Source organism: Sardina pilchardus, chromosome 18 (genome assembly GCF_963854185.1).
Source record: "Sardina pilchardus chromosome 18, fSarPil1.1, whole genome shotgun sequence".
Classification (NCBI taxonomy): domain Eukaryota; kingdom Metazoa; phylum Chordata; class Actinopteri; order Clupeiformes; family Clupeidae; genus Sardina; species Sardina pilchardus.
The window spans coordinates 11,653,517-11,669,883 of record NC_085011.1 but is presented as its reverse complement, the minus strand read 5'-3'; the positions used below and the strand labels follow the sequence as shown (position 1 = coordinate 11,669,883).

General features: G+C 41.1%; 2 protein-coding genes across 4 annotated transcripts in view; one reads left to right on the top strand and one right to left on the bottom strand.

Moving 5' to 3' along the window:
* Nucleotides 1-2,898: 2,898 nt before the first annotated feature.
* Nucleotides 2,899-10,924, bottom strand: perp (p53 apoptosis effector related to pmp22). The gene is made up of 3 exons (XM_062519284.1): nt 10,574-10,924; nt 7,129-7,269; nt 2,899-4,793 (listed from the first exon to the last, which is right to left on the bottom strand). The coding sequence occupies exons 1-3, from the start codon at nt 10,776-10,778 to the stop codon at nt 4,579-4,581; spliced, it is 561 nt and encodes a 186-aa protein (XP_062375268.1). The 5' UTR covers nt 10,779-10,924; the 3' UTR covers nt 2,899-4,578.
* Nucleotides 10,925-12,085: 1,161 nt separating this feature from the next.
* Nucleotides 12,086-16,367, top strand: part of arfgef3 (ARFGEF family member 3) — a 41,232-nt gene continuing 36,950 nt past the window's right edge. For all 3 annotated transcript variants that reach the window (XM_062519723.1, XM_062519724.1, XM_062519722.1), the window contains exons 1-2: nt 12,086-12,497; nt 14,280-14,325. In XM_062519723.1, coding sequence (XP_062375707.1) covers nt 12,413-12,497; nt 14,280-14,325 — 131 coding nt within the window. In that variant the 5' untranslated portion in view covers nt 12,086-12,412. The remainder of the gene's footprint in view (nt 12,498-14,279; nt 14,326-16,367) is intronic.

Sequence of the window (16,367 nt, the reverse complement as noted above, 5' to 3'; positions counted from 1 at the left end):
GATACAATTTCTTGATATACAGTATAGTGTCACCTAGTGGTGTGATTGAAAAGTATTTTTACTCTACAAATATGAATATGATTTTCACAATGTCAGAAATTCTGTCATTTGTATAATGACAAAAATAAAAGTCCATGTATGAGGAAAGCAGGCGAGAGGTTGTTTTTTCATCACCTGCAGGGCTAGTGGAGTATGAGAGCATAATTTATCCACGTCTGACAGAGTTTATCCACCTCTTATTAGAGTTTATCCACCTCTTCAAACAGTTTATTCTCCCATTGCAACTATTAACATTTCAAGAATCACACAGTATATTATCCAGTACACCCCTGATCACCTGATACCATGTTACCGTACCATAACTAATTGTAGACTAAATCTTAACCCTTTTGTTACTCAGCCAATGTTCCCTGGTCTGGTGGACCCACCACATTATTAGGCTTTTAAATCAACACATCCATAATCATTTATGTAAAAAAATCTTATCACTATAGCTCAATTATCAACAATAGGCATCATTTATGGTTCATATTTGACATTTAACCCTGTGAGATCACACTCACTGAGAGGGGTGGTGGTACCATGTTCAATCATTGAAAATAATAATAGTAAATAATTATTTCTTGTTCTTTACAGAAAATAAGCCTAGGCCAATGAGTCTGACTTTGAAGAAATAATAAGTACATCATTTTTGTTTGAACAAACATTGAAAACAGGTCCCACAGACCCGGACACCTGGTTAATTGGAGACTTTCCAATAATAATGACACTGACAGTAAAGTATGAGCGTCCTCCTCGGTGTGGCTTGTTGGGTGTGAGCTTTCATCTTAATAAGAACAGACAGCATCACGCCTGCAGGTGTTTCGAAACCGTCAGATATTCTGACCGAGAATTAGGCAAAGCTTCAGAGGATGTAAATTCCTAACAGTAAAACAGACCTACTGTATGCAAAGTGATTACCCTGAATAACTAGGCATGCCTAAAAAACTGTGGCGTTGGGGATGTTTTGGCTTCTTTCCTGTTGGTTGTGCCTTCCGGGTTTTGTCTAAACACGGAATGTTATTGTTCCGTGAACTCGGTTCAAAGCCCCACCCTCTCTAACGCTGCTGTCATGAATATCTGAGATGTGGAGACATGCTTGCTAACTTGCTAGACTGTGCTGACTTTATGGTTGCTGTTGCAACATAGTAAGTAGCCTAATTATAGTGTTGATATCACTGACTAACATTACAAACATTTACCTTACATTGATTCACTTAGCAGACACTTTTATCCAAAGCTTACAGAAAGAATAACATTCAAACTACAGTGTAGAGGAGATCTCGGATAGGAATTGCATCGGTTAACATTATTAAAGGATAAGAATGCAGACATTATAATCAAGTCAGGAGAAAGTGGTAGAAGAAAGAGAAGAGGAGGGAAGATAAGAGAAAGAGAGAGGAGGGAAGAGCATGGTAAGATGCATGATGCATTTTGAGGCATTCATTCAACAACTGATGATTCGTTTTCAGCTCTTAAGTAAATGCTGATCGTCACCATATAGCCTAAGGGAGATGCTTAAGAGGACAAGACCCCAAAGCTTCTGCTACACAACTGTACTGCTTTAATGAAATGTTTATTTTTTTTCCAAAGGCCTAGGGTAATTTTGAATTCGATAAAAAGGGGGAATTCAGCCTAATACACCAGAATAGCTTCAGATACCACTCTCTAGAGAGAGGACAAAGCAGACACTTCCAATCACATCAGAAATACTGTAGGTGGTGAAATCTAGTTGTTCCTTAAACAAGACTAATTCTTCAGAATAAAGTTGTAGGAGTTTGAAAACAATAGACGGGAAGCATAGAGAAAGGCATACTGAACACAATACTGGACATCTGGAATTGCTGTGGTGTATGTGTCACATTACATAACAACCATAACAAGGAACTGAACTGCACTTTTAAGCATACTGTACAGGCATATTAGGGCACGAGGCCAGCTCTCTCAGTCTGCTAGGCATGCGGCAACATTTGAGGCCAAGCCACTTTCTGTCAGTGTTGTATATAGAGTACTGGAAAATCAAACTCAAGTACAAGTATGGGTAGTGGTACCCTACCAAAAATTACTTTGGTAAAAGTTCAAGTCACCGACTGAAATGTTACTTGAGTTGAAGTCTTAAAGTATCTGAAATTTCTTGCACTTAAGTATCACAAGTAATGTTCAATTAAATGTACTCAAGTAATGAAAGTAAAAGTACAAGTAAATGTTAATAATAATCAAAGACAGTCTGAATTTTTTAGATTTTAAAGTTTATCCAGCATTTTTAAACCTGGAATAAGACAAGTAGTCAGAAGACTGACAGTTCCTCAATGTGCTTCTTTAAATTGGAGGGGGAGTTTTTGTAAGATAGAATTTAAACATTTTTTGGGAGGCATACAGTAAGAGGCACTTCATTCGATAGGATGAATCTTTCACATCAACGTAAGAGAACATTGTGTTTAAATATGGCCAGGGGTGCTCATCATCAGGGCCCCCTCCATTTGTAGCCAACGTAGCTGCTGTCGTTGAAGTCGTTGAAGTCACCGGTAGGGTGTTTTTTTTCTTTTCTTTTCTTTTTTTTGTAACAAGTAACTATATGGCGCATTGAAAATGTATTGGAGTAAAAGTATGCAATTAAGTTTTGAAATATAGTGAAGTAAAAGTGAAAGTAATCTGAATTAAAAAAAACTCAAGTAAAGTACAAAGTCTCCCAAAATATACTTAAGTATGGTAGTGAAGTATTATTACTTTGTTATTATACTGTACAACACTGCTTTCTGTTTCTTCAGACAAAGGAATAGTCCTTGACCGAGTTAACACTGGTCATTTTGTACTTTATTGGAAGCATAAATTACCAACAAATGGCATCATACACCAGTGTGAATGTCTGAAACACTTTTTATTGCGTAAAAAATACACAAAATTCTTGCAAACAGTCTCATAATATCAATTAAATTACAGCTATGCCAGTACATATCTTTAGAATGGAATTTGATATTCAACAGCAGATAGGAAATATTACAATATATGTCTATGACATGGTCCTTAAGGCACAAATATTAGTATGTAGTAAGACCGTTAGTAAAACACAGATGGCCGGGACTCCAGAGTGACTCTGGCCCAAATCCTGCACAGACTCATACAGTCAGGTCAAGGCCAGACTCACACCACACACAGCTGTGATCTGGACTAATGTAAAAATGTTTTTTTGTTTTATTAAAATGTGACATTTGAAGAAAGGGCACAGCTTTGTAGCAATATCACAAGAACTGCCACAAATGATGAATGTCAGGAAAATAAGATTCAAGGATAAAATCAAACATATGACACAGTTACTAATACATGCACTACAATAAAGTCATCTGTGTTTATACTTTTACTTGGTGATCCCATCACTCAGATGGACAGTAATTCTTTGAAAACCTTTTTGTGCAAAAAATGTATAGTCAGAATGTAACAACAGCAACATACGACACACACACACACACACACACACACACAAACACGCACGCACACACGCACACACGCACACAAACACACTTAGAAAGAGTGAGAGAGAGTGAGAGCGAGAGAGAGAGAGAGAGAGAGATCAATAGTGACGAGTTTTGCATAGTTGCATACAGAATTCCAAATCCTCCCTTTGATTTCAATAATGATTATAATCTGGAAAAAATATAGTTTTTGGAGAGATATATACATTCATCTGCAGGATTAGTTGTTTTCTTTTCTTGCAGCTTAATATTTTCAATGACATACCAAGATTGAAATGGCCCCTGGAATTAGTAAAAAGCTTCTAAAAGCCATCTTAAAGCATTTGATGGAAAAAGAATAAACCCATAAGGTGTACATAAGACCTACAGTACATGTTTCTATTCATGTTAGTGCACATTAAAAAATCCTACTCACACGATCATAATACTACAAACCAAAGATGTAGCAGACCAAGTATACATTTTCCTTTCCGAAGGGAACGTTTAGCCCACGACCTGAGCCAGCTTTATAATGTATAAATCCTATATGCGCTTCATTTGGTGGAAAGGTTTTTAAGTGCACTTAGGAGCTATTTGGGTTGATACGTATGACATGGCAAGTGTAAGTGAAATGAGTGAATTGGGACAGTCAATTAACACAAAGCAATGAGTGCTGAACAATTACACTGGTGGTTCCGAGTGTCCAACTTTCTCTACACACACAAGTGACATCAAACATGCAGAAACCCAGACTAATGAAACATCACGATTACAACCATCCCATTCTTTTTGCTCTGGTCCTGCGCAAATGTTAAACTGTCTCACCATGGAAACGCAATGAATAAAGAACTACAGAAACAGGAAAGAGAGGAAGCAGAACAAGGCCGAGAGTTCTAAGTCTAAGTTCTAATGAGGAGACCCTCCACTTAGAACCAATTAGTCCAAGTTTTCATGTCAGTGTCTTCAAAAAAAGTCTCCACCACAACCTCTTATCTTTATCTCATCTCTCACAGGCTGATGACCGAAAAAGAGGAAGACGGAGAGAGATAGCGCGGGTGAGGCATGTGGTCTGGTCAGTGTGGGCTGATGTTTAGGCGGACGAGTAGATGTACTTGGTCTTGGACAGACCGGTCAGCTCGTCCTCGTAGCGGGGCAGGCAGCAGAAGAGGATGCCGCAGCCGATGGCCAGGATGGTGGCGCCCCAGCCAAAGCCGTACGCCCAGGTGTAGTTGTAGTGGCCCTCGAAGATGAGGTCCTCGTTAAACTTGACGGGGTAGATGATGAGGGCGATGATCTGCAGGATAACTGTGCGGGACAAAGAGAGAGAGAGAGAAAGAGAGAAATGGTCAAATCTAGAAATCGAAACACACAGCTGAGCTTGACCAAATAAGGTTATGATTTTACCAAGGTCTCACCAGGGTGGTTTTATGGAGATTAGAAGGAAGATAGGTCATGAAATCTGAATTGTAATGAATAATTTACATAAAATCTAAGATAATTCGGTAGCGCTTTTGGTGAGCAAAAATTATATGAAAACCTAATAAACAGAACATAATGTATCTGAGTACTGCCAACACTGTCTGTTTTTTTCCTCATTGTCAAAACTGGCACCCAAAGTTGAGATGTGGGAATGAATGTTTCACATGAGTGTGAATAACAGCCCCACCCTGCTCACAGGGTGTGTCAGGTCCTCTAACACATAGCTGTGGAAACACCCAGTTGCCTGAGGCGTTCCGTTTACTCTTTTCATATACTGCTTTTACCTGAAACAAAACAGAGTTTGGGATTGGGACTGGTTTGGTCTTGTCAGGCTTTGGCTTCTGTTTGGCTCTTCCTATTGATATCTACATTAAAATGCAAACTGTTCACACCAAGATGAGACATTACTGGGCTAAACCATTAGCTTTCCTCCAAAGAAAATATTATGACTTTTTGATACAGGTACATGACAACCTGTTAGAGGATAGTTAGAGGATGATTCAGTTTGAATCATAGCCGTCTGAACAGTGAAAAGTGAAGAGATTACACTGGAAATGAGTAACTCGTCTGTACTGCCCACAGCTAGGAAAGACCATTCAGAAGGCTGTGTTGTCCTTTCTAGGAGACAGGAAACTCGATGTCTGACAAAGGGGAGGGGTGGTGGGAGTGTGAGGGTAGGGAGAGGTCGGGGGAGGTGGGGTTGGGTTGGGTGTACAGGTTTGCGCAGCCCTGCTGACAACTATTCACACGCACAACACCCTTCTGATCTCACTATTACCACGGTGACTCAGCCAAGCTCAGTACAATCTGCTCGCTCCCATGGCAACGGCATAGCACAGTAGAGAGGAGTGTCGTTGCACTCTTTTCTTTGCTTGCCACAGCTCTAGCTGCGAACAGCACCCAAGGCACCGAAACACGAAACAGGCCACGGCAGGCATGCTGTTGCTATGCAATATGTTTATTTTCAACATTCGCCATGTGAACTTAAAAGTATCTTATCTATCTGTCTGTCTGTCTAGCTATCTACTTCCTGTAATGAAAAAGCACATGACATTCTAAGTTAATTAGTAGGGGAAACTAGTATTGTAGTATTTAGTGGTTTTGCTAAATTGACTCTTGACACCACTCAATTGAATGGAGAAGAGTGGTGGAATCTCCCATGCAGTGGTATCAGCCAAACCATCTGTTTCCGTGTCCTCACACAAGTCACTGTGTTTTAAATTGCTTTTATAATCACATATTCTCTACTCTATGCCCACTTTTGTTCTTAGTTAATGGTAAATGCTAATATTCACGATTTTGTCACTCGCTACTCTTAAAAACTACGTTAGGCGGCCTGGAAGTTACAGTATACTGTTTTACATAAGCCACATCCAACTGGCTGTATATAGCTTGTGAAATGACAAAGTAGGCCTACATTTTCTGTGGGAAACCCATGATGGCCACAAATTGCAGTCAGCTCCATCCAAACACTAGAGGACTTTAAATATCTGACAACTATGCCCTGTACACAGCATGCGAAGCCTGACCTACTTGTATCATATATTACATGCCTCTGACATCAGTGCCTGTACACATAGTAATTCATTGTAGACACTACACACCAAAACTGCACGCAAGCAACTCTTCAACACACTCCCACAAATGAGTTGGAAGAGTGTGTTTTTAGAAATGTTAACCGCAGCACAACCGCAGCATTCTTTCGAAAAAGGATTCTTTTCTGGCTTGTCTGATACTGGTAGCACTTAAAACAATGAAGGATTCATTGCTTAATGCGTGGCAGGTTCACTGTTTATATGGGTGGCAGTCCAAACACATAGTTAATACAACCCCCTCCTTGGCATTGATATCAATGGGGCATCACCTCAGCACAGACGCCTTTTTTTAATTATGAATAGAGCGGTAAAGGGCCTCTGTTCAAACAACTCTGTTTTCCTTGTGACCTAATTATCAATATTATCTTTATGAACCATGTCTGGTAGAGGAGAATGTGTAATTAATTTGCGTGCCGCAAGCTTGGCATGGCAATGTTTATGGCATTTTGGTTTGGGCCCACTGCCTTACAGTGTCTATTGTTTTATTTGAGATCATCTTGACCTCATTTCAGAATGAAATTAAAATGAAGGCTGCGTGGGAGGGTGACACAGGTGCGCTGCCTTACCTGTGAGGAGGACGAGGCCACCGATGACAGGCGCAAGGCTCAGGTTGAGCGTGCAGCAGAGGGCGATGCAGGAGATGATGAAGGCGATGATGAGGAGGATGAGACCGATGATCATCAGGGCTGCCACTGCCTGGGCCCAAGCTGTAGAGATGACGCAGTACATTACATGTTTGCAGAGAGAGGCGCGCTCAAACTCCAAGATATCTCCTTGCTTCTTTGGGTGCGAGTTAAAAATATCCTATTCCAATGTGCAAAAGAACCGCACTCACTCAAAAAAACAAACGCGTTTCGGCGTCAAGCCGTCCTTAGTGTGGACGGCTGAGGACGGCTTGACGCCGAAACGGTGCTACAATAAAGAATAGTATGAATGAACGAGTGAGTGCGGTTCTTTTGCACATTGGAGCAGTACATTACATAACATTTCACACTCTTGTTCTTTGTTTGTTTATGAACACTTATGTATGAAGATCACTGAAATCACAATTTATGTTATAACTGTTCATATGTATAGTTTTCCATTTTACTTTTACTTATACTTTCCTTTACTTAGATTTCACACTCAGTTCCCTGGTATGTGTCCAGTCAACAGGACACAACACTATGCAGGACTGTAAAGTCCTTCATGAACACTTGAAATCTCATTGTGTCTGGAGCTCTGTGCCACGCAGAGTTCTTGAATCTATTATCAACAACTGACAGTGAATATTACAGAATATTCCAACACTAAAAGGTAGCAGCTTAAGTCAAAGCAGATCAACAAATTAGTTTATCCAGGTAAATACTAAGCTATAGTTACAAATAATGTGAAAAATAACACTGGCTGTGAATAGAAACAACCAACGTAAATTTGCAAACACAAATACTCATCTCGAGTTATGAATTAACCACCTCTAATCAATATGTAACTAGCCTTCAGAATCCAAGATAACAACACTGGCACACTACCAATGAGGAATGTCTCTCACAGAGCATTGTCCTGCTAGTACATGTTCTAAGCACAACTTAATAAGAACGGATGATGGGCGCCAGACAGTATTTGACACACCTATAGATTATAACAACAATTAAAAAGAAAAAAGGCTCACAGGATGCTACAGGGCAGACAAACAATCATGTCTATCAACTGAAGCAAGTGTATAATTATTATTATTATATAATATATGAGTAGTATATCAGCTCATAGATCATGTATGTACATTTTCCTGCACTGTCCTAGCAGTTATTGTATTGAAGTATTGTATGCAACTGCACAAGATTATGCAGACAAAGGGGACAGTTGTGCTTTCTTCCGGTTTTGTGATAGTCTGCGATCAAAGGTTTGTTGCTATCTGAGCTCAACAGCCATTTAGCCAAGTCCTATCCATGCTCCTGAAGCAACATGCTGATTGTCTCGAATAATAATAGGGCTTGGTTTGAGTTATTTGGCTTGTTTCCTTGTTACATAGCTATGGATATGTTATGACGACCATGCCATGCCATCTGTGGCAAGCCATAACAGATATTTTTATGAACATAAACAATGACCTAGTAGACACTAAATTTGAAAAGACAGGGGCTGACTTCTGACTCAGGGAAACAATTTCACCTCTGTCTCTCGGATATGCCCAAGGGATTACCCTGAGAAGAACAATCCTGTTACCACTGGTTATATGTTCTAAAGTGAAACTGGTCAGACGAGTTCCATGTCAGTTACCTACCTATATGCTACAAAACAACTCACTACCTTTCACTAGGCTTATCAGTGCCCTCTAAGTCACACATGTACAGACAGTTGCTTGGTGTAGTCATCCTGTAGCAGTCTATCCTTTCACTTGGGTGTGGCAGCACATGGCAGCACACACCTTGTCTGTCTGACTCATCACAGAGATTTCAGGTGTGCACCTGAAACTCACATTTTTATCACAGTCAAAATGGCTGTATCATAAGAGAATGTCCAATTGAATCATGGTCGGAGGACTGATTAGCTAAAACATCTCGTGCTTACCAGAAAACCCCATAAGAGGACAGGGCAAAAAGTGCGCACATCAGATAGTTTATTGTGCTCACCAGAAGTTTTCTGGTGTGCATGCAAAACATTCTGGTGCACACCAAAAGTGTAGAAAAAGTAACATGCACATGGCCCTTCAGGGGCTCCTCTGTGACATGTCTTGTCAAACGTTTGTTTTCAAAGAGCCTTATTCTTTTACAGTGGTTGTATTTGCCATTGGTAAGTCAATGATTGGCTAGTCTAGATTAAGTCAGAGGAAAAACAGGCTACCAGTGATGAGATATGTTGCCACTTAAAGACCAGTCACTTAATCACCATATTCAGTAGCCCAATGTGAATCACTGTCTATATTTCATGGCTTGAGCACTCTCAGTCCTGATGAATCAAAGGCTGGTCTGGAATCCTCTCACACATGCTTTACAGTAGGTTGCAAGCATGTGTCATTTTGATGTCATGATCAGTGGACACAAAGCCAGATATCACTTGGACTTCATATACAATTCCCCCAACTGCATTTTCATACTCCGGAGCAGCATGTTTGGTTACTGTAAGCCAGTAATTTACGATGGTGGTGTGTGCAGTGACTTAAAACAGAGCATGGTGATAAACTTCTTTTTCAAGACTGTGGAATGTGTGATTTTAGCTGAGCCCTGAAGACTGCAATATGTTCAATTTGACATCCCAGCAATTCCAGATAGACTATACTTTTCCCAAAGCATGCTTTGTTAACCAATATCACAACAATTACGTCAAAATGTTGGCTCTTATCTCACGTTTTTTTTTTTTTACTAAAACATAAATGTATGATTGACAATCTCAATTTGAAACAAATAACTGTTTTAGTAGAGGGGTACACCTTCCTAAATGTCTAACAAAACATCCCGAGATCCATAGCCTACTACAGACGTCTCTACTACATAGGCCTACACTTCTACTCAAATATACTTAAATTAGGCCTACTCTATAATCTTCAATTTCAAGGATAGCTTACAGCCGGTTGAATGTATTTCACCGTAAGGTGAAACTGACATTTCACGTCCCAGTAAGCCCAGGCTAAACTGCAAACATTAGATCACAATGTCTGTATGCAACCAAATCCGCTGTTCACATTTTTATATGATTTTCTAATTTGAAGGCGGCGCAAACGTTGTTAGAGTTACGATTTTGGACACAGCTAAGCAGTAAACGAACTTCTAGGTTTACTGGTCAGAGTTCATTTCAAGACATAGGAGCCCAATGATATCCAACGTTTTGATGATGCCTAAATTCGAACTTTTTTAGTTTTACCTTCCGCTTACTGCCAACAGGTAGGGTGCAGTTGCGCAAGATCAAATTTCAAGCAACAAAACAAATCGAAAGAGAGACATTAAAGCACATTTTGTCCTTCCAGTCACCTTGATATTATTTGATTATACTAACGTTGTTTTCAATACCAACGATGGCCTCACTGATACTTACAGTAATCCATCAACGTTTTGCTGGTCCAATCGCTATTCCTGCCTCGCCAATGTGTCCACATATTTGCGTAATGAGACTTTGCGTCCTCGTCTTCGACCCATCCGGACGAGGCTGCGATTGCAATAATGTCAAAAATGATGGCAAAAAGCAAAAGAAGAGGCAAGATCCACCTGCATCGTGGATACGCAATCCCGCAACGAAACATGATTAGATTTCAGCAGATGAATAACGCCTCTACAGTTTCGGGATTCGGGAGCTCCTGTCCTTTGACTTTACTCTCTCTCGACCGTACGCAAACTATGCTGTATATAAAGTAAGCGACTCCACCCAAATGCGTAACTTGATCCGCGCATTGAAAACCTGCTCACAAACCTGTAGGGGTGGGCCTGACGGATGGGTATACGCAACAGCGAAGGGCATCTCAATTTAGCCCAACCCACAGTTAACCCAGTGCTGGGTTCAGATGACTTCTGTGTAACTCCTTCCATACCATGGATATGTCAATGCGTAGCACGATGTAAGAGGCTTAATACCCCCCTTAACACAAATTGAAGTGCACTTTATTTGTTGAAAGGTGGATATCTGACAAAAATACTCTACAACGAGAGATACACTAAGCTACTTTACAGCAATGGCAATGCAGCAAAATTCCATTATTAGATACGAACATTTTTATTGTAGCCTAGATTAAATTTAGGGCCTACATGAAATGAAAATGTGTCTTTTGACTATCTGCAACAACAACAACAACAACAACAACAACAACAACAACAACAACAACAACAACAGCATACTGTTTTAACACCCCCCTCCCCTTCCCCAACAACAACAAAAAAAACACTGATCATTAGGATTTTTTGGAATCGTGACGCTCACCCAGGCCTGAAATTGTATTCTACCGCCATCTAGTGTCTGCAATAAGGAAATCAACTACTACAATCAAATGCTCTGCCGTAGGCTACCCTACCACTTAGGCTGTTTCTCAGGGGGCTTTTGAAACTGTAGTCATAATTGTGGACATTTTACTCTGTCTGCCCTAAACGTCTGAATACGAACTGAATAACGTCTTTATCCTGAATCATGAGCTATTATGGTCCACAATATCAGTTCGACTGAGGCATGCTCCCTCTGTCGGTCCGTGTGCGTACCATACAGTATGATAGGCGGTGGCTTAAAGATAAGGTAGCAACAGAAAAGACTCTTCGGATTCCATAGCGGCTGTATGAAATACATGGAATGGAGTTTAGGAATCGGACATTTCCTTCGAGTCACGTCAAACCATAAACCCAGGCCATATATGGGAAAACGGACATAAACGATCAAAACGCCACTGTCAGATGAGGAATTCTGCCACGTACACATTTATATTATTTTATATCAGCGCGTAACCTGGCCACTAACAGTCAGGCCGCTGCTGCTAAAAGGCCTACTATTCCGTGTAGCCTAATGCATGAAATCCACCACCGGAGTTTGCCATCTACAGACCAGATTCCCAGTTGGAATTAAGTGAAATAGCTAGTACGCACAGAGTGCTCACGGGTGTATCATCACGGTTGTACTGCGAAGGCAAAAATGGTGGACACCAAATTGTTATTGCAACGTGAAATAGCCTTGTCATTTTAGCATTTGAGAGCAATGTTTTTGCTTGCCAATGGTAAACAATAAAACAATAGCTTCCTTCCTTCCTGCTCTGGACTGGACCACGGAATTGACGTGTGGTCTTACATCACTGGCTTGGAAGTGATTCATCTCTTCACCTAAACCAGGCAAGATGCTGCGCGTCTGACAGTGACTGGACTGGGCTTTCAAGATCAACTAGTCATCTTCTGCCGTGGGGTCATGGAGGAAATACTACGGAAGCTGCAAAAGGAAGCCTCGGGACACAAACACAAAGCTATCCGGGATGCCTGCACTCTTGCTTGCGGTGAGTTGGCAGCAGTCGCGCGTCCACCTGTCACTGAGGTGGCGTCTGGTAGTAGCCTATGTGGAGAGCTAGGCAAGCAATGGCACTCTGATTAAATCACTAACCGATTCTCCAATACCACTGCAAACACGAATTTAATCCCAAATAATGGTTCGAGTTTGATATAATCAGTTGGCGTTTTACAGTGCCCTGAGATCCTTTGTAGCCTTCTTTTTATCCTTATGTCAACACACCGCAACTGCAACCAGTTGGAATATTCAAATCACACTTCAGAGATAGCTGTAGAAGTTGGCCGATGAAAAGCTACATGTGCTCCAATTCCCATACTAGTATAAAACACTGCATGCCATTCGTTAGTGCAATTTGAAAAGTAATCAAACACTCCTAGTCTGCTTTTTACCAACATTCTACTGTATGTTACTGCTTTTTACAATTCAATATTGATGGTCTCAATCCTCAGTCCTTGCTCCAAGGTAATGTATGAAATGACACCACCATTGTTCTTTAACTCAGCCATATTTTCATCACTTTTTCAGCCTCTCTGAAAGCCTCTCTGTGTACAGTATATAGAGAGGTCTGCACTTCAGTCAAGCTGCAAAGGTTTACTATTAATTATTGAATTAGTTATATTGCTTCTTGTGTGAGGACATTAACACATACACAATACCAATGATGGTGCACAATAATAATATGTTACTGTCTCTTTGGGTAAATAAAACATCCAGCGGGTTCTGTGTCTGGACCACATTTGTGGTGTCTTGATGGATTGTGTATCCCTGTCTGGGGTAATATCTGTGTGCACCCTTCCTTATTTTGATGTTTTTATGGACCACCCCAAGCAACACACTTTTTAAACCGGCAGGTGCCCTTGTGCTTAGAGTCTCTTGTAACTGAAATTACTTTATTGAACCGTCTGTTCTTGGATGATGTTTCAACGGCCATTTTGTTTCGTTATAGTTAGTATCACCCCGTTGTCAGTGGTGCTTATTTCCATATAGGTTTGTTATCCTGGCGGCCATCCACCCTTAGCCAACACAGCACCACCATTTAATGAGTCACCCTGCTCCGTCATCCTATGGTCTGTAGCCTTCTCGTCTGTAGTCTGACAGCCCCTTTACGAGTCTGGCTCTACCACGCCTTTGTGAGGGATCACACCTGGTTAATGTGGGGGCAGACACACACACACACACACACACACACACACACACACACACACACACACACACACACACACACACTGTATTTACACACACTCTCACTTTCCTCCAGCTGGCCTTCACCTGTATGCAAATGAGACTGCAAACTCTACGTGGTGCTGCTGGTGGCTAGCATCAGGTGAAGTGCAGGTGTTCTCTTTGACTGAGGCCTAAGACAGGCCGGGGGACTGGACTGGACTGCTGTGGACCAGATCTAGACCGCATCCTCTCAGGTGGCCAAAGGGAGACACTAGTGTGTTAAATATGTTAAATGGTGGTATGGCAAACAATGCACTACATGTTTGCCTTACCACCATTTTGAGTGCTCTCAACTAGTTGATTCAACTAGTTAATAGATTAGTGCACAGCATAGTGACGGTCAGATTATTGTTAGCCCTGCCACCATCTTGGTACTAAAGGGTAAGCTACAGATTCTGCAGGTCAGTAAAACACATGACCAAAGGCTACTACAAATACTGTAGGTCAAACTTAGTCCAAATGGTCAAAATTGAGTAAAAAAACTTTAACTTTTTTGTTTGTTACTCAACATTTGATTCTTGTCTTTTCTCTTTTCTCTTCTTAACAGAAACACTTGAAGGCCAAACTGGCAAGATCTTGCCATCTCAGCTCCGGTAAGAAGCTGAATCGGTTTTGTGGTGAAACAGCATCTGATTGTTACTATGACAAATGGCCTGCTTTGCCTGGCCTCAATGTATGTATTTAATTTGTTATGCATAGTGCAGGCTGGCCAGTGTGGCCACACCAATGACTGGATCTCTCTTCCCCATGAAATATTCATGGTGCCAAGTTGGCTACATCGCATAATTTTTCTTAAGCCCACAGTAACCCATTTTCCATCAGTGATTTGATTTGTGTAAATGAACCACATGGTGTTAAAGTAGGGGTATATTAGTATATTATATGTACAGTAGTCTGTTTTCTGCCTTTCACAAACTCCTCTTTGAGGAGAATTCTATTTACTGTATGCTGCTTCCTTGTTTGCATTGACCTCACTGTAGCAGTCGTTGGCTCAGACCTCCCTCTATCCCACGCACACACACACACACGCACACGCACATGCAACCTGTGCAGTATCACAGCATCGAGCAAAGGAAAATTACATCCATTTATGCACCTCACCTTGAGCAAGTAACCCCAGGGACAAAAATCATTGCTCTGTGAAGATGATATTATGTAAGTATGGCATACAGTAGAGGAGGCTGAGATCCCCTTGGATGCTCACTGCAACACTACTACAGAGAGCCTCAGGCACACAGGGACTCCCTGTGCCCAGTAGTTGTTGCGTCCCGTATTAGACTAGGACGTGAGCGTGCGTGACCCAGCCAAGCTTACGCGTCTTTGCTCATCGAATCAGTTCACACAGTATCCTCTGTGCTTAGAGTTCAACTGCAACTGATCCTAGATCAGTGCACATTTCATTGCATTGCATTGAATATAAAACAAGCTGAGCAGCACACATTCTTTTTGTTGCATATCCTTTACACATTCATTTCTTTGGAAGATACGTTTTGTTATTCCTTTTTCTTTATCAACCCCTTCCTTACCATTCCTTACCAAGACAGAATCAAAGTAATTAACTTTTGGGTGACCTTATTTTCAGCCAAGATGTTCTTGTGTTTATGTCTGTCAAGCGTGATTAGCCAGCTCTAGTTGCACTCCTGTCCTGGGAAGCAGTTTGTGAGAAGCTTAGACCCAGAGTTATTTTTCTAGATAAAGGATTCTCTAGCCCACTGAGTTGTGCCATTGACAGTGATTGGGCATCATTTGCCAGCCTTGTCTTTAGAGTTGGCCACTAATATGCAATGTCCCAGTCATCTGTAGTTATCTGTTGTCTGTATTTGCAGTCAACTGCTCTGTTACTGTTGTGCTATGTACTATAGCAACATTATGACAAACAGCTATGAGGTCAACTTTGTTTTGAACAAAATGAAGATTTCTTTTCAAATAGGATGCACTCACTGACCATCAGAGCGCTCTTATCTTGGTGCATTGAAATTGATATCCGTTTTGTCTGTGATAACATACTGTAAAACATGGCTCACAGTTTCTTCTCCTTGAGAAGCCGCGCAGTAGGGGAAGGAAACTACCCCACCCCCTCGCTGTCATGTAGGGAATACATTATCACTGATTAAAGCAGACCGAGAGTGCTTGACACCTTCCGACTTATCCTGGCCTTGTAATCAAGCGCTAACTTCCATATCCTGCCCCTTGTGTTCCTCTTTGAATCATTTAGGCAAGTCATTATCTGTTATGACTATCTCAATGTCATGTGTGTCATGCTGTTCGTGCGGACCATTGTGAGACTGCAGCAAGTACAACTGATCTGTGTTCATAGTTGTTAGCCATTTTGAGCAAAGGAATGAATGTTGAAATGTATGTTATGGTGTATACTGGATATGATCCAACAACAATAAGACTGCTCACAAGGCTATCAGAGACAAATCAAAATAATTGAAGTAAGCAACCAAAACATGCCATTGTGAGAGTGGATATCAGGAAACAGGAAAAAGGAAAACATCATTCAGTGAGGTATGATGATGATCTTCTTGTCTACAACCAGGAGTTCCATGTGGCACAGCTGACTCTGTCTAATAACTGGGGTCGGGTGAGGCCTCACATAAGCAGTTTTGGCATGATTTTTTCCCTTTTTTTC

Excerpts from the sequence above, each read along its gene's own strand:
- perp (XM_062519284.1), bottom strand. The coding sequence starts at position 10,778 with ATGTTTCGTTGCGGGATTGCGTATCCACGATGCAGGTGGATCTTGCCT. Across the intron at positions 7,270-10,573 it reads CAAAACGTTGATGGATTACT|CTTGGGCCCAGGCAGTGGCA; the intron begins GTAAGTATCAGT and ends TCATCTCTACAG. Across the intron at positions 4,794-7,128 it reads TGGCCTCGTCCTCCTCACAG|TTATCCTGCAGATCATCGCC; the intron begins GTAAGGCAGCGC and ends TGTCCCGCACAG.